Below are 22,752 nucleotides of genomic sequence, written 5' to 3' on the forward strand. Positions count from 1 at the left end.
CTCCTTAGGCTCTTAAACGGAAAGTGTTTCAGGCAACACCAACAGCTACACGTTAGGACGTGAAGTCTACAAAGAGTAAGAACAACAGCAGAAAATGAAAAAAAAAAAAAGGTTTTTTTCCTCTTGAAATGTATGTATTCCTATTTTGACTATTTTTGTAGTTAAAAATACACGTACATATACATACGTACAAATAAATATTTGTTGTATTTATAAATACTTTTAAGAATTTATAAAAACAGAAAGTGACTGGCTCCCTCCTAAATGTCAGAAGTAATATGTTCCCCAGTATTTTTGCATGTCAAAGACAAAGTAATACTCAATGAAGTGTGACGTGATGAGAATTTTTCTATGTGCTTTAGAGGGGCCAGGATTTTATCCGTGGAATAAAGTGGGAACTATTTCTGCAAGACAGAGTCCAAACATTGGCAAAGGAAGTTTTAATAGATTTTTACATGACACAAAGCCAAAAGTATTCATAAATGACTGATGTCTCAAATTCCATGGCAAAAATCCTACCAAGTTCAACAGAAGATTTTCCCTCAACTGCAGTGGTCATGAGATCAGAAATGAGGGAGCAAAAATCAGTTTCTTGATGCTTAGGATGTATTTTAATGTTCTAAAACGTGTTACCAACAGCATTAGAACGGCTCATTCATACAGTACTTCTAATTAGAAAAGCATGATCAGGAGGCCCTCCAGAAATTTGTGAGGGAAACCTCTGACTGCTAGTTAATGGTTTTAAATTTTGAATGCTTCTTTCCCAGTAGGCTAAGGTTAAGCGGAGCAGGTAAAACTGCTACTTTTGTACATATTTTGTTGGTTATAAACACCACTGACAGCAATACTCCCTCTGTAAGCAGTTATTAAAAGCAGTGGCATCAGTCTAGTTGCACTCCATTTTTTTAAAAGATGAAAACAACAGTGCTGAGCACCCTCTTAGTGGTTAAGTAATAAAATACAAAATTATCCCTTTTAACGTGGTATATGACATTATGGGTAGAGTTTTCCAAACCCTGTCACTAACACAGTCAATTAGTAGCCTAAGCGACCAGTCGTTTCGAAAAATGTGGTTTAGGTTTTTTCGTAACAGTGCCTTAGATTCCAAGCTCTTTTCGCTCGATGGACTAGTTTTACTTCAGTGAAATAAAGACGCTCCATTTCCAAAATTTATAGCGTTCATTTATTACCTCTAGTAACATATTATACTGTATAAATACTCTATCCTTGTTATATGTCCTTTTAAAAAAAGCGATAACTTAGAAGATCACATTAGACACAAAGTATAAAAATAAATACGCTCATTATATGCATTTATTACAAATTATAACCCTTCTCAGAAGGGAAAGAAATATAAAATACTTATAAAGTATATAAAATCTATAGTAATATATTTTACTATATACATATGGAAAGCCATATTCTCTCATTGTCTATGGACTGGCACAAACTTTAATTATATGAACATTGGCGTACTGCTGTGGATGGACCTGCTATCCTTCAGCTTTGTCTTCCCGCCTTATCAGTGATTTGAGCACTACAAACCCATCAGAGGCCACTTAGGAGAGGTTCCCATTCATAGCGCGATTTCTTTGATATTTTTTTTAACTCAAATGCAAATAATTTCCATTGGCTGGGGTAAGGTAAAAGACTTGAATGTGAAAGCATGACTCATATGCTCACAAATTGCCAGCAGTCTGTTTGACAGGATGGTAGGACCAAGCTTGAATCAGAAAAGCCAGTGGAAGGTATGCAGTAGGCACAAAGAGCAACTACTCAGAGATGCCACCTGCTCCATGAAGCTTTCCACTTTTTGTGGCCTCTGGATTTCGTATGTCACTGCAACAGCATCAGAGTGGATGAGAAAAATGGACAGGCACATTGGAATGACATAAAGATTACTTTAAAAAAAATGACATTCTAGTTATTTGTGGAGTTGACTGACTGTTCTTGGTATTTTTTACTCTTTACAGGTAGAGAATATGGCTTTATTTTTATATAAAACTATTCTCTGAAACAATAGCAGCCATGAATGACATAGTTAAAGCTCCTTTTCCAATCCTGTTTTTTGCCCTTTGTGAGGTAGGTAAGCCCTGACCAATGATTTTAAGCTATCTTTTCCACTCCCCTTTCCCTCCCCTTCCTAGGCATGGGGACTTGATCAGTACCACAATATAAATCCAAAAGAAGGGAGAAATTACTGAACTCCAAAATGTTTGCTTAAATGTGTTTTGGCCACCGCTCATGTTTTGTTTAATTTGTAACAGGCTTAAAAAAGGGCAGTTATAATGCCCTTGGGCCTTATCTGCTCAAGACGAGTGAGTGACATGGGTCTGCTATCCTATCAAATTTTCAGTTGGCAGGGTATTTTTAGGATGCAACGCCAACTACAGCTATTTGCACTGTCCCACCTCAACAGATCCTCACCATGAATTTTGTATGCAAAAACACATGCGCTGCCTCTAGCCCTCTTTTTATCAGTGCATTTTTCTGAAGGAAAAAAATAAAATAATAAAAAAAATTTAGCTTTCCCAACTTATACTATTTAACTGCAGTCCGTAACGTTGCAGAAGTCTATCAGGTGTTTCGGTTTCTTGGAAGGCTCACAGCTTTCTTGCGGCAGCACGCTGCCGTCGTAAGAAATACATTTCAACAATCTCTTCTTGAAACCTTTCCCGCACGTCTTAGAGCAGGGTGACCAGTCCCCCAGCTGCCACTGCGGGCAGGGCACGTCGGCGCAGGGACGGACGTCGCTGGGCTTCAGCTCCTGGGCGCAGTCGGTGGCCAGCCGCCCCCGGGGGTCCCGGCACTCCACCGCTCGCCGCTGCCAGCCTGAGCCACACGACTTGGAGCACTCGCCCCACTCCTCAATGACCCACTCGGACGAGATGATCTCCCTGATGGCGTTGAAGGACTCTTTCTTTCTACTGGGTGCCTTCTCTGACCCAGGCTGCGGGGGCTTCTTCACGAAATAGGTGAACTTGATCTTGGGCTGCGGCAGGTCCCCCACAGTGAGGACTTGGATGGTCAGAGGCTCCTTCAGAGGGCTAAAACTGCGGATCCTCTCCAGGGCAGCAGAGGAGCCGCTGTACCTCAGCACGCTGCCCTTGTAGGTGATGTCCTGCTCCAGCGTCGACAGGGTATAATCGCCGTTGAGGACGTAGGTGCCATCTGCGGCTTTGATGGCGAGGAAGCTGCCATCATGCCTTGCGCCCCTGTGGTTTCGCTGCTTCACCTCGATGTTTGTCGCACCAGCTGGAATGGTGACGACATCATGGTAGCCAGGTCTGCTCAAGAGAAAAGAGAAAGACTGAGCTTTCCGCTCTTTCCTGGGAAAGGGAAGACATTGCCCAGCACAAGACCGAATTTCATTTGAAACCAAAGCGTTAAGCTCATGAGCTGCCAACCTAACTGAATTAATGGATTAAGGGATTTGCAAAGTCACATCCCACGTTATTGCTACAGCGGAGGCGTGCCCATGTGTAAGGGGCTTGCTTTCGTTGGGATCTCACTGTAAGTTATCTTCAGTCAGATGGCTCTGACAGACCAAATCTCAGTTCCAACAATAAACTGGGGCAACATCCTACTGACTCGGAAACCCAAAGCTTATACCCACAAAACATTCACCCGAACAAAATAATAGCAGCAGCCACACACTCACTTTGCTCTAACAAGTGTGCCAGACACTTTCTTGCAAGTGGATCCATTGCCACCGCAGATACCACATTTGTCAAACTTCTTATTGGATCCTATCATACGGTCGCAGCCAGCCTTTACACACTGTCCCTGGACGCAGACGGAGGTGGAATCGGGGCTACACGGGGTACCATCCACAACCTTTGCAGGAAACAAGCAGTAGAGCATCTGATTAGAAGATGCACATTGCTTTGAAATTGTGTAATAGAGGCACATACAAAATATGGACAGGTGGAAGACCTGCAGCACCCGTATTTTCAGGGCTTTTGAAACTAAAACCCAAAGCAGCTCATAGACAGTTGGAGGTATGTTGTGCTACTTCATCTCACTTGCAAAGATGATGCCACGGGGACAGGAGAAAACAACCAATTTCAGTTTTTATTAACAGCACCCCCAGTCAAAACACCCACAGACCTGTTTTACTGATTGCATATAAAGAAAGAACATTTCTTTCTAACGTCACTAGAAGGTAGTCATGTCCTCAAAGTACAGGACCAAAATGACTTTTAATGGTGTTCAATGTATCCTTTATTTCCAGGAGTACTGCTCTACAAAAAACATCTGTGTCATCACCCTGGTAGTTATTGGCTCTCAACATCTATGACAGTGAATTCAAGTAGCTATGCAAGACAAACATTTTTCCTTTTGTTTATTTTAAGCTGTCAGCATATTAGTAACTGGTATGAGAAAGCACCAATGTTTTGGCAAAGAACCCCCACAGTTTTCCAAACATATCTCAATGTAATCAAATTGTTGGAAGGAGAGGAAAGGAAACTAGGGTGGAGTGGGTAGAATAGGTGGTACGTGTGAAATAACTGAAAGGGCTGTGCCAAGATATTTAAAGCATGCTTGCACTGATCAAGCTGTACATGTAGGAAGAGAAGAAGGAAGAATCTAGCTTAAATAAGAGACAGACACTATTTCAGATTTCTATATTGCTTGACTCTTAACTTCACATGAAGAGTTAGAGGAAATAAAAATCCTACTCCTGATTAGATGGAAGAGGTATAGTTTTGAGTTTCTAAATACCTTTGGCTGTAAAACGAAGAAGTATCCTGTTCCTTTTGCTCGGCAGACCAGCTTGCATCTGTCCTTTGGAGAGACACCAGCAAACTTGGGTGTCCACTCCACTGCGGGTCCACTTCCAAAAGGAGACTTGGAAAACTCATTGTGCTTTTCACATTGTTCCTCCCTAAAGGTTTTACCTACAGAGGAAAGACAGGTGGACATCAGATCATCTTCCGTACACGCTCCTCCTCCACAAGACACCCTTCTTCCACCTTAAAAATGGGAAAAAGATTACCGTCATTGTCCGGACAGTCCTCAATGTTACATGATCTGTATTGCACCCGCTTCCCTTCACAGTATTTCCCTCCGTTCCTCGGGATGGGGTTGTCGCACTCCCTGAAGGAGTACTGCACTCCTCCACCGCAGGTCCGGGAGCACTCTCCCCACGCCCCCCAGGACCCCCAGCTTCCATGCACCGGTGTCTGGAATGACAAGCAAAAGCAGAACAAAAAAGTTAATACAATAAAAGCTAAACAAAACCAAACCACAAAACCCAAAATCACGCTCATTTTTACCTAAGCCACTTGTAAAAAAACCCTCTAAGTTTGTCTTATTAGCTATCTGCCTCCATTTATTCAAGCCCTTTTAACTGCTTGCTCCCACCAAAGCATTATCCGTGCTACTGTGCAACCCAAGATATATTCTGATTTCTTTTTTAGTGCTTACATCATAATGCTTCTTCTCGGTTTTATTCACACACTTGCCATTCATGCACCACTTCCCTTCCCCACAACTGGTGCCGTCTGCCCAAGGGAAGTGTTTGGTTTGGCACACGAGAAGTCCTCCAGAAGTGCCAGTACACCACAGCGTCGTACACGTACTGGCTGCATCAGGGCAGTGCTTGGACTCATCTCCAAATGTAAACTGGCACTGTCTGTTGGCATCATACAACGTGCCAGGCAAGTCAGAAGGAAGCTGGATGGGTTTGTGGGGCTTGTCCAACAAACACTCACCTGAAAAGGAAGAAAAAAAAAAAAAAGGCAGACAATGCTGTCAGTGAGTTTAGTTTCAAGCATTTGCTTTGTAACATAAGTCTCTGAGGCAATTTGTGCCACCCTTTTTGTAAAACTAAGGGTCTTCTAAATTCACTGGCAGCATGTAAAAGGTTAACTCCATGCTGCAGCAGAAAGCAGTCCTTTAAGAAAAAGGAAAAAGAAAGAAAAAAAAAAAGCAAAGCAGTAAAGCACAAGAGCTTAAATGCCACATGAATGGAAAGCTTAATAATCTTACCATGACCGTTATCCAAAAATGTAGTAATCATGTAGGCACTACATGGAGACCACGGCTGGCTGCGATCCAGGTTGGAAAGCATAGATGCCATCATGTGGAAATCCCGGCTTATTCCATTAATACCAGCACACTGCTTTGCATCGTCATGAGGCATGTTAAACACGTGGCCTTAAAAGAAAAAAGGAGAGCTGGTGATTTTAGGAAGTCTGTCCTATGCATTACCAACCCTATTTTAAACATTACTCTACAGCTGCTCATAGCCTGGTATTTAATTAATAACCTGAATCTGAATACTGCCAAACTTAAAGCAGATGGCACTGTATCTTCACTCCCCTCACAGGCTTCTCATGTTTTTTTCTGCAGTCAGTCAAATACACAGCTCTTGCAGAGAACGCCGTGCAGACAGGATTTGCTTCGCACAGCTCATCCCTGCTAGAAGGCAAAGCTTTGCCTCCTCCCGACTGTGCCGGGGAGCGCAGGGCGAGCCCGCGGCGCGGGCTGGGCTGCTCTTTGCTTTACGGCATCGAGCTGGCTTCAATTAATCACGTGAAATGGCCTTTCAAAGTTTCAAGTACCTAGTTCGTGGGCTGTTGTAAAGGCAGCCTGCAAACCATCGTCTTCTATGATAGAGCAACTGCGGTTTAGATCACAAACTGTTCCCACATCAGCCATCCCAAGAGTATCACATGTCTTGGCACCACAGAGGTCCTGTAAAAAAAGGCAGTTTCATTATTAATCAGATCAGAGACTTAACCTTGGCAAGAAACATCCAGCCCTGGCACTTTGCCTTTACTTATGGAAAGAGCATAAATATTCAGCACTTCAATGGGTATGATGGCAAAAATCTGTCTTTGGAACATACACAAGGGTTACACGTAGAAATAAAATGCATAATTTCCATACTAAACCTGCTAAAAATATATGAGGCAGAAATACGTTGCACATACTGCGAGTTTCACCTGAGACGGTGCAAACAGCAAAATAAACGACTAAATAAAAAGCAGTTCATTTCATTTTCAGCCTGCTTTGCTGAAGCTGCGATGACACAAGAGTGCCTCTGAAAACTTTTACGGAGGTCTCCTGGCAGAGGGGGCCTCGGGGGTAGGGAGCAATGGGCGTGGGGATGGATTTGACCTCCGCGTCCCTCACCTGCCTGGTGAACAGGATTGCCGTGTCGTAGTGCTCCGCATGCCGGTCACTGGGCGGGTTGTGCTGCTTCTGCCAGCTGCAGAAGTTTCTCAGAGTCAGGGCCGCGTTGGAAGAGATGTCGGGTCCCTTCCGCTCCTCATAAATGACCATGATTTTCACCACCACGAGGCTGATGGAGTTGCGGATGCTGGGGTGCTTGTACAGCTTGGCCGCCACGGAGAGCAGCGTCAGGAGATAGTGCTTCAGCCCGCTGCCGTGGAACTCGGCCATGGACTGGTCAGCTACCAGCATGGTCTCCACGTAGCGGGGGCTGGACACGAACCTCTTCTTCCTTCTGCCTCTCGTTTCTGCATTCAAAAAAGAGAGGGAGAGGGAGGGAAAGCGCAGGTGAGAACGGCAGGAGAAATGCCGCTGCGAGAGACCACCGCGAGGAGCCCGGACCCCACCGACACTCGAGATGTGCACCCAGGGCACTGCCCCGCGGCCCCGCGCCCGCTCCCGCCCCAAACCTCGGCTGCACAACCCCTCTAGACGGCCGCCGGGCGGAGGGGCGACACCCGCACCCGGGTGGGAGCACCCCCGGCCGCCTCTCGGGGTGGGGGTGAGGCGCCGGCCGGGGCCGGGGCGCAAGTGGGCGCAGGGCGAGGCAGATACCCCCTCTCTCCGAGCCCCCCGCGGAGGGCGGCGCTGCGCCCCGACGGTACCTGCGTGCCCGGGGGGCTCCGACGGCCCCGGCGCCGCGGCGGGCGGCTCCGTCCGCGCCTCGGCCTCGGCCTCGGCCACGGCGCAGCGGGCGGCGGGCGCGTCCCGGCGGGTCCCGCGCAGGCGGAGGAGGTGGGCGCCGCGGCGGTGCGCGGTGCCGGGGGCCGGCTGGATGAGGTACTGCCGGCCCCGCAGGGAGAAGGCGCCGCGCATCCCCGCGCAGAGGCTGAGGGCGGCGGCGGAGCTGGGGTCCCGGTTGACGGTGCCGGAGTAGAAGCAGCGGGAGAGGTCTTCCTCCGGCGGCGGCGGCGGCCCGCCCAGGTACTGCAGGGTGAAGTCCGGGGCCAGGAAGCTGCTGTCGGGCTCCAGCTCCAGCGTCAGCCGCTCGCCGAAGGCCTCCAGGCGGAAGCGCTCCCGGCCGCCGGCAGCGCCCAGGCGCCGCGGCAGCACCAGCGCCCGCCGCTCGGCGGGGCGGAGGGCGCCGCACGGCCCCAGCAGCGCCGCCAGCGCCGGCACCAGCAGCGCCAGCGCCGGCAGCGGCAGCACCGGCAGCGGCCGGCGCCCCCGGGTCCTCATCGCGGCCGCCGAGCTCGGGGCGAGGGAGGCTCGCTGCTGTGGCCGCTGGCTTGGTGGAGCCCTTTTTATTGACTTGGGTTTTTTAATATATATATATATATATTTGGGGTTTGATTTTTTGCTTTCAGGTTTTGGGGGTCTCTTAGTTTCTTTCTGCCGACGGAGGGGCGGGGAGGGCCGGGCGGGCGCCGGGTCCCGCGGTCACTGCAGAGGCGACGTCGGCTTCCCCATGGCCGGGGCGCGGCGGCGGGGAGGGAGGGTCTGCGAGGGGAGCAGCCGTTCCCCTCGGTCCGTCTCTCTGTCTGTCCGTCCTCCTTCTCTCGCTGCCGTTTCTCCTTCCCGCCTCCTCCTCAGCTCTCCCCAGCAGCCGCGGTCTGGGAGGAAGCTCCGGCGCGTCTCCGCTCGCCCCTCCGGCAGCCCCGGGACGGTCCCGCCTGCACTTCCACGGCCCCGCGGGGTGGGGGGAGGCGAGCCCGAGAAGCGTCCCGTCCTTGCACAGCGGAGCAGAAAACGGAGCCAACGCCACCCCAGCCCTCCGCGCCGGCCCGCCCGGGCCCCTTCGCCGCGCTCCGGGCGCCTCCGCCGTGCGGGGTGAGTGCGGCGGCCGGGGCAGCCGCTGCCGCCCTTTATGGGGTTTGCCCGGGCCGCCCCCACCGCCGGCGCAGCCCGCCGCCCCCCGCCGCGCCGCCCCTCGGCCCCGGGCCGCTGAGCTCACTGCGTGCGTAACGCGGCCGCGGGCGGCCCCCGCCCCCCTCCCCCTCTTCGCTTCCCTTCCCATCCCCCCCGCCGCCCCCGACGGGGCGGGACGGGGCGCGGCGCGGCGGGCAGAGCCCGGGGTCGGCCCTTGGCTGCCGGGCGGGCCGCGGCCCCTCCGCGCCCCCGCGGCCCCTCCGCGCCTCCGCGGCTCCCCCTCCGTCCCGGGCCCGCCCGGCGGCGGGGTCTCCTTCTCCCGGCCCCCCGGCCCCCCGGCTCTGCGCGGGGCGGGAGGGGAGCGCCGCCGCCCCCGCCGACACCCTGCGCTCAGCCCCGCGCCGCTCCGCGGGCGCGCACGGGTCGCGGGCGGCCGCCGCCCCCCCCGCCCCGCCGCCGGGGCCCGGGTCTCCGCCCGGCGCTGGGGAGCGGCAGGTGAACGGCCCGGAGCTCCTGCGGGGAGCGAGGGAGGGAGGGAGGGAGATCCCTGGCCACGTTCGTCGCTTTTCCTTTTTTTTTCTCTCTCTCTTTTTTTTTTTTTTTTTTTTTTTTTAAATAAGCAATTCTTGCCCTTTCACGGCCCTAACAGCTACAGTCAGCTGTGCACCTGTACTGCTGGGAAATGGTTCCTTTTAAATCACTTAAACAGACATTTACGTAGGTGCAGCCAATATTTTCCTTTGAAGCCATAACCTACCGTAGTGGCACGGCTAATCCACTTAATTCTTTATATGCAACACGCGTGCGATGTGCGCAGCCCGGGCAATACTTCCTTCTCCTCGTTCAGGCCTTTTTGGAGGAGGAGGGAGAGAAGTGGTGAGCAAATGAGCGAATGAAAACAGCAGCAGTGTACCTGTCGGTGACAACTCCTGGGCTTCCACATTCAACAGAGATGCTTCAGTGTCGCTCGACACCACATTTCACACCAGACCAAAACTCGGAGGCTGAAAACAAGTAGCAAAATGTATCATCTCTGTGACAGTGCAGACATTTCTAAAATTTTATGTATCCACTGTTCTCACACGATGGAGTGCCCTATGTATGCCACTAAATCTAAACCACAGGGTTTTCTTACTAATTTGAACCATGTCAGATAAACTTGGAGCCACCCTTCCGTGTCAGTTGCACAGCCTGATTGCCTGCTAAGTTCTGGTAATACATGTATTTCCCACGGTGCTCTGTAAATCATACAAATTCAGAAATTTACGTTTTCTTGAAGTTGTGCAAAAAACCATATGAAAAGATGAACCCAGTTTTCCAGTTACTTACTTCACAGAAGCGCTGCTGTCCCACATAGTGATGAACAAAATCAGAACTGGGCCTCAAATGAAGGATTTTCCTTGGAATACAGCAGGAAATGCTGGGCTTTTTGAGCAGAGTCTTGACTTTTAGAGGCTGCGACTGCCGCCCATTAATACGTCAGGAGCGGAAATACCCCTTCGGTTATAACAGAGGCCTAATTTTTTGCCCGAGTCAGACATGTGTGCCAATCTCTACCCTCATCTTTGAGAGCTGGTAACGTGTACCCAACTCGGTCAAGCTTTTCCTAGGATAGAAAACTCATGACAAAGGTACAGTTCATTCATGCTGTTAATTTTGCGTTGCGTATGATACATACTTCTCAGTTGTATATCTGCTGCTTATTTAGGGAATTGCAAGTTTAAGAGTCTAGAAATACGGTATATGAAGCATTGAATTGAAAGGAAAGAATTTTTATAATTTATTTTTGACCTTACATTAATCCAAAATAGTTACGCTTTCAAAGCTACTAATTAAAAATAAGGAAACCTCCTATTCTGTTAGCGTAGTCTGCATAATGGGAACATCAGCAGGGATTAGAGCCAGGCCACTTCGGCGTCCACCAAGGACATTCCGCCCAGCTGCCGGGTGCACCTTTGTGGTAACATTTTGCTGTTATTTTCTGATGTAAAATCTCTGATGTGAAAAGGTCCTGACTACCTTAAAAAGGCTTTTTTTTGGTGTGAACAGTCTTCCCGATGTTCCACCAGGTGGCACTCGCCTATAGAAAGTTTTTCTCGAAGAGTGTTTCACAGCTCATCTCCCAGGTTTGAAACTGTGCTCTGGGGAAAGGCTTGTGTGTTAGTGGTGTTCCTAACAGTTGCCTGATGAAGGCTAGAGTTTTGCTGGCCTTTCTAGAATAGCCAAGAAAGTGTTTTAGTAGAGACCTTGCTTTGCCTTGTTTCCCCCTTACTGCTAAGTGTGCTGCTGTGACCACGCAGGCAGGCGTGCCAAATGCTCTTTGCAGTGCGTGAGCACAAACCAACTCATGAAGGAACATTTACAAAAGGTTTGCTTCCTGACAAGTGTGCGACGTTGCTACACGTCCAGTCCTGCAGGGGCTTAAATCGCTTTCTGTGAATAACCCCACTGAGTTTAGCTGGATTATTCAAGACAAGAAAAACTGATTTGCAGTCCCTAGTGTATCTAATCCATATCAACTCCAATCATATTTTGTGTAAATCAAGATTTAGAAAGCTAAACGTACTGCACTTTTTCAGAATTTCACTTAGTGGCATAAAAAAACCTAGAAAAGGTGTAAAACTCGTGGTTTTAATAAATTTCTAGTGCTTATTGGAAACCCAAGGAAAGATACAACAAATTATAATTCAAAGTAAGCCACCAGGTGGGGCTAACAGATCATCGTATTTTAGTCTACAGTGCAACAGTTTTTTATGGATTAGACCCGTTACCAGTATCTGAGCAGTATTAACAATGATAAAGCTTTATTTTCCTTACCAGTGTTTGCATAACTGCTATTCCAATATTGAAAAAAAAAACCCCACCACACTTTTTCAGCCTATTAGTTTAAATGCCTGCTTTCTTCAAAATGTTCGACTCCTTCAAAACCTGTTATAATTTAGAATCAAAACAGCAGATGGCACATTAGGCCCACTGAATAGAGGATTAAAGACCTGCTGCTGTTAAAAAAATTCTTAAGCCTTTTTTTTTTTTTTTTTTTTTGGTCAGAGGTTCGTCTGATTTTTCCAGAACTCTTTTCCCATTGCTGCTTGTGACTACTGAAAGGTTCACCCACAATCAACACTTCTATTCTGAACACTCTCTTAATAGTTGTTGAGCGGCGTGAGTGGTTTGGCTTCATGCAGAGGAAAGGAATCCATTGTCATTCAGAGTGAATGACTGTACCGAACAAGATTATTTACGGAGATTGTTCCTCTATGATGTCCTTTGTGATATGCATGATTAACTTATTATTATTTGTTGTGTTTATTATTGATTTTCATATCATTAATGGTTAGTTTTTGTTAAGCAAGGTAACAAGGATAAGAAAGAAAACCTCTAATTTTTCCTGAGTGTTTTGATAATCAGTAGTCACAGGAAAGAGTAATCACTTTAATAACATGTATACATTTTTATTTTGGAGGAGGAGGAGAATCATGTGATTTAACGTGGCTATCTGTTTGCCCATTATTTCTGCTTTTACATGAGCTAATTGTCAATGTTGCTGAGAAAAATAGATGCAGAAATTTTGGGAGCCACCAAATTTTATTCCTAAATAGCCTGTGTAGGCCTGTATGCACTCAAAATGAGTAACTACCAATTCCTTCTGCTTTCCATTAGTAAACCTTCATCAAAATTGTATTCAGTGGGAACTTGGTCTACCTGTGGCTGCGCAAGTCAAACATTTTATTATTCAGCAAATATAATGCACCTGACTCTGAGGTTCAGAATTTAGGTTAGTTTAATTTATAAAGGTAAGGGCAGCCAGGAAGCTTGGTTTAGTTTAAATGCAACAACGTTTGTAGAAATAAGAATCCATTTATTTGGTGCTGGTCCTTATTTAGATCACAAAGACATTTTCTGTAGACATTTTGCACTGACTAACATAATACCACTTCATGACTTTAATACAACTAAATACATAAAGGCATTATAACTGATGGCATAATTTCTCTTACCAGTTTTTTTATTGGGCACAGGTAGAAGCATATGTAATCCAGGTCACTTTACACATTTAAAAGATATGGTATCAGCTGTCAAACTACCTTTCAGCTGAGTTTTTCTTGTGGCTTCTTCATACAAGTTTTTACATCTGGTTTATCTGTTTCCTCCAAATGTATTGAGTTTTGTCCGTGATAAAATGTTTTCAACTATTTTATCGTTAGGCAGGAGTGGAGGGAAATGAAAAACAGGGAGAGCAAAACTCAGTTACAGTGTACGGACTGTGGCCATGGGTCTTAACGGTTATCAGGCAGCTGTAAAATCCCCCAGTCACCTGTGGCTCTCAGTGTCCTCCTTGTGTTGTAGCCACAAGTCACAGTCTTCTCTCAACACTAATAGTAGGTCAGATTCAGTGATGAAGATGGTGATGTGGGTTGTGCTGGGACTGATGCGGAGCACCTTCCCTTCTGTAGCTGTCTGTGTCCAAAGGGGGATGGCAGTGCATTGCTGATGGCCGACGCTGGCTGATGCTCCTGTGGGGAGCAGCAGGCCTCGCTCTTGACCGGGAGTTGGCTGCACTCTTGCACACATGTGTAACTGTCTACTGTAGTATTCCTATCTGATCCGAGACATCAAAGGCTGTTAGCACCTCCAGGCTGTTTGTTGATTGATGTGCTTGTTAGAACATGTAAGCTAATGCATTTTAAGTTATATGTTCTAAGAGTAGTGGAGGCAAAGCTGTGCATGTATTTTGTAGTAGTTTTCTGGCTAGACACCTAGGAGATGACCTAGTGTTTAGTTTTTTGTTAATCTCTGCCCCCAGCTATTACCAGTCACATATCATGCAAAAGCCTGTTATCACAGCATGGTAAATCTGAAGAGGGAGGTTTGCCTAAGTATGTGAATTCAGACATGACTGTATCACATATAAATCCAGAGGCAAGTGGTTTAAAAGACTGTTGAGGTCTGACATGTGTATCTCACTTTCTGGTGGTAGAAGTATGCCTACTGAAGAATTTGTGTCACCATCTATATTTCTTGTGAACAGCTGGCCTAAATCCAAATTTGCATGGTCAAAACAACTGCTAGTGTCAAATACACAAAAAATCTCCCTGGAAAGAAGGGATCAAGTAAAAGCAATCAGGGAAAACAAAACGTTGCATTATAGTAGGTCTGCAAAAATGTTTTAGAAGTTAAATATAACTGTAATGTTGGCTGCAAAGTCCCTCAGCAACTGGCAAGGAGCACATTCATGCATACCCTGAGCTCCACTGGCATTTTGATATTTTTATCACACTGCGATTTCAACAGATACCACACTTTCTCTGTGTACTTTGGACAGAGGATTTCACAAGTATGGCAAGAAGTGTTAGAGTTTCCATGGAAGTCCTCCTAACGAAAACTCATCAGTGTACCTATTAATAATTTTTTACCTTCTAGACATCTGTGTGATGCAGGAGACAATTGCCATCACTTAGTAGATGTGGGCTTTGGCCACGCTGACTCCAAAGAGATTTCCATCTTGCTAAACAGTGCTCTGCTTACTGCTCTCCTGGTCTACCCAGATATGTGCTCGTCATTCGTTGTGACCAGAGCCCATATAATGCTGATACTCCTCATAAAAAGTGTCAAGAAATTTGAACATAAACAACAAACATTTTTAGTGGAGTTAAATTTCAAGCTGGGCAGTTCCCTCATCCTGGTTCTAGCACAGCCACGCAAATGATTGTGTTGGCTTCGCAGAGGGTGTGATGCATCACAGCAAGTGGTGGAAATGGGCAGCTCAGCATGGCAGGCAGGAGAAGGGCAGGAAACCCTCTGAGCAGATTTTGCTGTCCTGCGATTGCTGGGTCTATGAGCTTGTTGCAATACTGCTTCCAGACTGAATTTGCCACATACACATCACAGTGTGCTGAATGCAACATGCATGAGGATGTACTAATATGAGGACCCACTTTAATAACCTTCCTTTTCTTCTTCACATTCTTCCTGTGCCATTTTAATAGCATCATGTACACACTTTACTTCATTCATATTTTTGTTTCATCCCTTCTTACCCCACCCTTCCTTCCTGTTATGCTGGATAATCAAAAGTTGGCAGTAAGTGTATTTAACAAAGGGCAAAAAACATGAAGGAAAGCTATTAACCACTCTCCACTCCCCAAACAATTTATATACGTGTTTAGACTCATCTAATTCATGCTTTGCTAAAAGCTGATTAGGTGGGTTTTCCTCTTGGTTTGCAGGGATGGGGCTGTCCCTCTCAAACTGCAGTTCTTGGGGCTCCTCTTGGTTTTAGGCTGTTTACTTGTTCTGAGAAGGTTCCTCTTTTCCTCCCTCTCCCTTTCCAAAAAGCCTCACCTTTCTCATGTGTGTCTGAAGATGGTCTTTGTTGTAGCTTTCATGTGAAAACTTACTTTTTGCTCAGCACAGCTTTTTTCCAACTTGAACAACCATGACATCTAGGGAACAAAGTTAGACCCTTTCTAACTGTGGTTATGTGGGGCGTGACATGAATTAGTCTATGGGGGGGTCAGTGTATTGTCTGCTCTCTATTATAGTCCAACATGCTGCTTGAGGTTACCTAAAAACACAATTTAAAGCACAGGCTTGTATTCATTATCAGGTTCTTCATCACCTGTGACAGAGATATTACACTAATCGCAGTAATCATGGTAGTGTTCAAAATCTTAGATTGTAATTTTCCCCCTTTTTTTTCTTTAGACATGGTTACCTTTCTACACCTTGCAAAATATTTTTCTGCACTTACTATAATGAAAGGGAATTCCCCAGACACCAGCCCCAGCAGTATTTGGTATCCTTTATAAAAGTTAGATATCTTGCATTTTAACATCCAGATATCTTCGATCACTCTGTCATCTTTGCTGATACTAAATAATGCCCAACTTGTGCCACACTGGTGTCTGACACAGAGTTAAAGCCCTCCTCAGTACAGTCAAAGGTAGATTTTGCTATATGAGCTAGAAGCCCTCCACCACCTTCTAGAAAGGGTGAAAAGCCAGCTCTGTGGTCCTCAGTATGCTGAGGACATGGTCCTTGGATTTACTGAGACTCTGATCTTGCTTCCTTTTCCTTTTGATAAAATGACAATGTCTTCCCGTCTCTGTGGTCTGACATCTGGGTTGCTAAAGCCAGAATATCTGTAGACTGTGTGGGACCAGAAGATGCTACTCTTTCTTGTCAGTGTTGGCACAGAGGTGGATGTTATAAGCAGTTTTAACCTATTTTACATGTATTTCAGTACCTACTCTTATATACTAGGTCACAGTTGGTATTTTCCATTTTAAATCCTGTTTTGATTTTAAATAAGAGCCTATATTGGCTGAGCAGCCAATGACTTCCTAGATTTGTATCACAATTATCGTTTCCTTAGTTTACTGTTGGGGTTCTTTCTCTGAAGTCTGAAGTCTGAGGCTTCAAACCAGCAGGCAGCAGTAGCCATTTGAGAAATAAATGGGCAAATGACTTTATTACTCAAAAAGTAGAGTGAAACTTTGGGGAAAAAAGGGTACAGAATCAAGAACAATTACACATTTCTGCATCCAGCAGTTGAATAATATATCTCAACAGTTTTCCTCTTGCAAAGAGAGGGGTTTTGATATGACAGTGCAACTTTTTTAAAGCCAAAAGAGTTGCTAGTCCCAGTGTTTTCACTAATCTCTGCACTACCTGAAAGCAATTGTAATGGAGATCATCTGTTAGCTTCTGTATTTGCTGCCAAGCTGGACCTGTATCACAAGTGGAGAAAGTGCTAGCCAGCTAAGTGTGAAATACTCTTGCCTGCATCTCTTTTATTCAGAAATAATGGAAATAACATGTAAGCAAGTAAAAATCTCAACAATACATACCTCAAGAGAGAGAACCTTAAAAGGCAGCTTCCCTTAACAGTAAATTTGGGGATTTGCATCAGGATCCTTATTTAGATGCTTTAATCTGGGCATTCATCAATTTATCCTGTGACCTCAACAAATATTTCAGAGATGCTGCAAGAGATTATAATGCAAAATCATGATTTGAAGTACAGTTCTATGCATCTTTCTTTAATATTTGCTCTATACCAAAATAGAGTAAGATGTCTTTGTACCTTTTGGGAGGAGTAGCTGTGCTACAGACTCTTTTTTGAGCAAGCAAATCACCTAAGATTAGGTCCAACAAAAGCCATAGATGTCTAAGAATCAGTTAATCCAGTAACTCTTTTTAAAAAACTTGTTGGCTTTCAATAGCCCTGATTAATTACCTCCTTCTAATAGTTGTATTTTTGAATCCCTCATTGTGCTTACATGGCTCTCAAATGGACAATTTGCAGTCATTAAGGAGTATCTCATCAAAAGCCCCTAGCAAGCATTATTTTTATTTAAAAGGTAGGAAACTGAGGTACAAAGAGATTCAGCAATTTATTACAATAAGGCAAAATACCTTTGGTTCATCAATACAGTTCATAGACATTTGTAGAGCCTCTAACTTTGACATAACTTGTTTCAGCTACTTCAGGACAGGGCTCATGATGTTGCTAATCTGTTCTTTATTTTTGACAGTTTTATCCATATTTTGAACAGCACAGGAGAGGGCTAACTTTTTTTTTTTTTTTTTTCTTTCGATCCCCCTTATTTTCTAATATTAGACTGGAACTTCAGATGCTTCTTTACACTTCTTTAATGTTAGAGAAAAAAAAAACAGAAATCCTTGTTTGCTCTTGGGTACAACAGCACGTAAGTCAGTAAGACTTGTTTAGATGTCTTTGGATAGAACAGATACCTAAAAGATCTCCCTCGCTTCTGGATATATCGATATGTCAATGCTCAACTGGTCTGGAGGCAAGATTTCATCGCAGATTTTGTCCAATACATTGGGATGCTCATTTTATCAATGAAATGGGTAAAATACAATGTTGTAACACAAATCTTAGGCAAAGAACTATAGGGTATTGTAGGGGGTTGACATTGGCTGGCTGCCAGATGCTCACCCAGCGGCTCCCTCATTCCCTCCTTCTCCTCAACAGGACAGGGGGAATAAAATAAGATAGAAAAGCTCATGGCTTGAGATAAAGGCAGGCAGATCACTTACCAGTTACTGTCATGGGCAAACCAGGCTTGACTTGGGAAAAAGTAGTTTAATTTGTTGTCAATTAAAATAGAGTTGGATGGTGAGAAACAAAGACAAAGCCTACCCACCCCACCCCACCCCCTCCAATTTTTTTCCCAGGATCAATATCACCCCTTAATTCCTGACTCCTCTGCCTCTCCCCCAAGCAGCACAGGAGGATGGGGAGTGGGGAGTTGTGGTAAGTCCACGACAGCTCCCCTCTGTTGCTTCTTCCTCCTCAGATACTGTCTCTGCTCCAGTGTGGGACCTCTCCATGGGCTGCAGTTCCTTCAGACCAAACCTGCTCCACTGTGGTCTCTCCAGGGGCTGCAGGGGCATCTCTGCTCCAGCACCTGGATCACCTCCTCCCATCCTCCCCTCTGCCCTCGGTGCTCTCAGGGCTGTTTCTCACCCTTCTCGCCTCAGCCCTCACCGTCGGGCAGCGTTTTGCGGTTCCTTGCCCAGGCTTTCCCCGAGGCGCCGCCATCGTGTGTGCGGGGCTCAGCCGCGCCCTGCGGTGGGTCGGTCGGGTGTCCGGCACGGGGCAGCCCCGGCCTCCCCGCACACCCGCCCCGCGGCAGACCCCGACAGCCCCAGTACAGGTACTCAGATTAAAAACACTGCAGAAAGGCAATACAGAACGATATTCTGTAGTTTCCACTATCTGTCCCATTGTGGTTTTGCCTGAGTTCACTGTCGGTCACCTGCTGCCCTTCCCCTTTGCCTTTTCTCTCTGACAAGTCCCCTTCTAGCCCAGGGCACCAGGGAGGGGGCAGCAGGAGCAGAGGCAAAGATCACTGCAATGGTGTCATGTTTGCCACTGTCACGGGAACTAGTATCCTCAGCTTTTCTTGTCTGCTTATTCACAGTGTAAGACTTTCCTAAGCCATGCAAAAATCTAATACCAGGCTCTCTGTTCAGGAATTAAATGCTTGGCAAAATAGATCAAACCATTTTTACAAGGCTTGGATTGACAATATCCCATTTTTGACTGTCCCTTGCTGACCCTTCCTCTGCTCTTCTCTGAGGAGGGAAGATACGGTGAGGAGGGCTCTTGCTGCCCCCCGCTTCCCTCCGTGCATATGCACCCGTTGCTTTCCACCACCAAGGGCTGGACAGACCAGCAGCCATCAACAGAGAGTGAGCGTGGAGGCAGCGGGCGCCTGCCTTTGCTGCTCTGTCCGTTTTCTGGAAGGCTTTAAATCGCTGTCATAGTTTGCTGCAGAGTTGTGCTCGCTATCTCCCTGGCTGATCTGGAGCAGCTCATGTGAGCCACTCCTCTGGCTTAAAACCTCACTTGCACAACTCCATATTAAGACTATTAATACACTTTGCCCATGTGAGCAACCCTCATTGCAGCAATGTAACACGTAGCTCAATCACGTAATGTTAACAAAGAGAACTAGAGCAGACACGTAGGCCCCAGTCCTGGAAATATTTATAGTTAGGCTTAACTTCTAGCATCTTGCTAACCCCTTGAGTGTTCGCAGGATTGAAACTTAATAAAATGTTGGCTAAAATATTCTGTTTACAAATGTTATCAAGAGGAAGCGTGTGCAAGGGCTTATACAAGAAATTAAGTTTTTAAAACAAAACATCCTTCCATCCATCCATCCTCTGTGTCACTTTATACCATAGACACTGTAAGAGAGCATGGCAAGAAATAAAGACTCTAGTAAACCAATACCCGGACTTGTATTTTCACTCTTGTTACTGGTAGGTCTTCGGGAAAAACATTGTTGCTGCTTAAGACCAAACACTGAAAAGCCGGTCAACACAACTTTCTTTTTTAACTTCCATTTAGCATGGCCAAATTTCTCCTCTTTGGTTTAATACACAAACCTTTATGTGAAACCTTCGCTGTTGTTGTGTAGACAGGCTCTTTGATTTCCAGTGGGTATAAAGCTTAGCATGTGAACACATTTGCAAGAGATCAAGAGATGCTTGGGACCCCTGTTGATGTGGTGCCTTCTCTATGACACTTTTTGCATGGCATGGTACAAGATACGTTATTGTTTTGGGTGATAACTAGAATTGGGGAGCATGGGATGTTCATGAAACCTTTTCATTCAGTCTTATTTCCATAACTGTCATGGGGAAGTCCCAGTGTATTTCACGGAATAGTTCAGGTTGCCAAATGCATGCTTTAAAGTTAAAAGCTGTACTTAAGGCAAAAGTAGAGGTTTGGGTATATGATTAAGGTTGATCAAAGAAAAAAATCACAGGTTTTGAAATGTCTCAAGTCTTCTGGGAATATGTGGGCCTAAGAAGGGAGGGAAGGGGTAAAGTAGGCATGGGGAAAGCTTTTCCTGATATTATTGTATCTACCAGTTAATCAGTTATTTTGACTCATTCTCTTATTGTTGAGTTCCATCTTCTGTTTATTTAGAGAATGATAAGTTTTAATTCAAAATATATTTAAATATGTGATTAAAATATTGAAGACAGAAAAATGCATCATCATTTCATATGGCATCTTTTTTTTTTAGCAGAATAATTAATTTCATTGCCTGCACAAACTCGGCAGGCATCATACGCCCTTACCCACTGGCAATGTCCTCTCCTGTTGTGAAAGAGGCCTGGATCTGATGCCTAGTTTGGCCATCAACTCCCTAGGATCCGTGGGGAGTACAGCTGAGGCAATCCCAAATTCTTTGGGTTTCAGTCGCCTCTGCCTGCCTCCCTCAGCTGCATGCTGGATCTGGGGCAGAGGGACATCTGCGTGCCCCTTGTGAAATGCAAATGGGTGAAGAGGTGTGAGGGTGTCCTCCAGCTGCCTGTGGCCGATACAGGCTGTTCTGGGCTTGGTAGAGCTGCTGGCCAAAGTCATGGGCCTGCTGACGGTCTGCTCTTCAGTGGTGTGTTGGCAAGAGCAGGGCAGCACTGGGCTGGTCCAGGGGCAGCCTGGGATAGTCCCATGGGAGTTAATGAGGGACACGGACTGGAGGAGACTTTCTGGGCTTCTGAGTCTGACATCCCAAGGGGAGGCTTGCTCTGCTTACATTTTATGTGGCTTCAAAGGCATAAATGAAAGCAGCTAGGGAAACCCCTTCTCTGAGTCCTCCAAGGTCCCATAGGAGTGCTCCCTCTGAGCCTGGACTTCTTCTTACACTTAAAAAGTAGAACAGCACAATTCTTAATCAGCTGGAAAGAAGAAAATCAGTGTTATTCCGTGCTGCTTCTCTCACTAACATTTTCTTTCTTGATTATTTAAAAATCTCACAGGTTGTTGCTCAATAACATTTATGAACTGGGTGTAGTGTAAAAATCCTAGCTACAGCGCAAATATGCACAGCTGTCACACATAACACACCTTTTAAAACCAAAACATCATCAGATATTTTAGCAAACAGAGAGGTAAAAAAATTCCCCTTTATAAAACCATACATTTATATAAGTCTAGTGATGCCAACTTAGCTGTCATTGCTTTATATGGTAAATACAGGAGCTAAAATAGGTTGTGTAAAGAAATTGCTAATAAGACAAAAAAGTGAAACCAAATTTAGCCAAGAGGGCCCTGCCAGCTTTATAAATTTGGATTCAAAGCTCTCCAAGAAAAATGTTCTCTTTTTACCTTTTCCAAAGAATTCAAACTCAAACACAGTATTGGAAACAAGCTGAAAAACTATAAACACTCAAGCTATGACATAAGACACTAAAAGCTCAAAAAATGTAAGAAGTGACAACATTAACTCATGCTGTTTGCTTCAGGGAGGGCAGAAAAGTAAAAGTCAATTAAGGTGAGGACATCCGCTGCTAAAACTGCCGGCATTTGTTGCTTTATGTTAATCTCTGTGGCCCAAATCCCGCAGAATTTTTCACATATCGGCAGACAGCTGCACTTGAACAGAGGCCCATTGACTTCATGTCATTTGAGCATCTCTTTCGCATTCGAGGGCTTTGATCTGTGTGGCTAGCAGACTCTTCTAGCTTCTGTCTACAACAGTGTCCCAGCACACACCTGCCACTTTCTTAGCGCAGTGCAATTCTTGACTACTGCAACTCTGCAAAGAATTGTGGAAATGTGTGTTATTTTAACTCCCATTCGATCATTTGATTGTACAGTTATGATGTGAGAAGTACCAAAATCTCTAGCTGTGAGCAATATAAATGGTGGTTGTGCACAAGCCAGACATTTAATTATTAGTGCCAGTGAAGAGAGACCAGATTATTGATGTTTGAGACCGCTGCATCCATAGCCTGTGTGGCCTCTCACGGGTGCAGTTTTGTGGTAAGACTTTCAGTAGGTGCACATGGTTGGACCCGCTTTCCAACAGAAGGGATGGAGACAAAGGGTGCAATGGCTGTAAAATTGAACTCGATGAATTTCTGATCTTAATTACCTGTATCTATCTCCTGCTGTAGTAGGGGAAGGTATACACCGATGAAGGAAGTACCTTCCAGACTCATGTCCCTAAAATGCTACAAACCATACATGCATAAATGCCCTGCTTGGGTTTATTTCAACATCCAAGCAAGCTTGTGAGCAGTGTTTGATTATCCAAGAGTAGGGGAATGCAAACCTTCTGACACCTCCAAAAAGCCTCCAACAAACACTTGGACTAGGAAGCAGTGCCTGGGGAACATTTCCACACAGAGATAAGTTTAATTGCAGAC

The 22,752-nt window shown here is 45.8% G+C and overlaps 1 protein-coding gene across 1 annotated transcript; it reads right to left on the reverse strand.

The window, feature by feature from the left end:
* Positions 1-425: 425 nt before the first annotated feature.
* On the reverse strand, positions 426-9,011 carry ADAMTS1 (ADAM metallopeptidase with thrombospondin type 1 motif 1). The gene is made up of 9 exons (XM_074902376.1): positions 7,848-9,011; positions 7,144-7,490; positions 6,570-6,702; positions 5,995-6,162; positions 5,431-5,717; positions 5,000-5,186; positions 4,726-4,901; positions 3,662-3,837; positions 426-3,287 (listed from the first exon to the last, which is right to left on the reverse strand). The coding sequence occupies exons 1-9, from the start codon at positions 8,419-8,421 to the stop codon at positions 2,546-2,548; spliced, it is 2,790 nt and encodes a 929-aa protein (XP_074758477.1). The 5' UTR covers positions 8,422-9,011; the 3' UTR covers positions 426-2,545.
* Between the last annotated feature and the right edge of the window lie 13,741 nt (positions 9,012-22,752).

This window comes from Athene noctua, chromosome 1, assembly GCF_965140245.1.
Source record: "Athene noctua chromosome 1, bAthNoc1.hap1.1, whole genome shotgun sequence".
Taxonomy (NCBI): domain Eukaryota; kingdom Metazoa; phylum Chordata; class Aves; order Strigiformes; family Strigidae; genus Athene; species Athene noctua.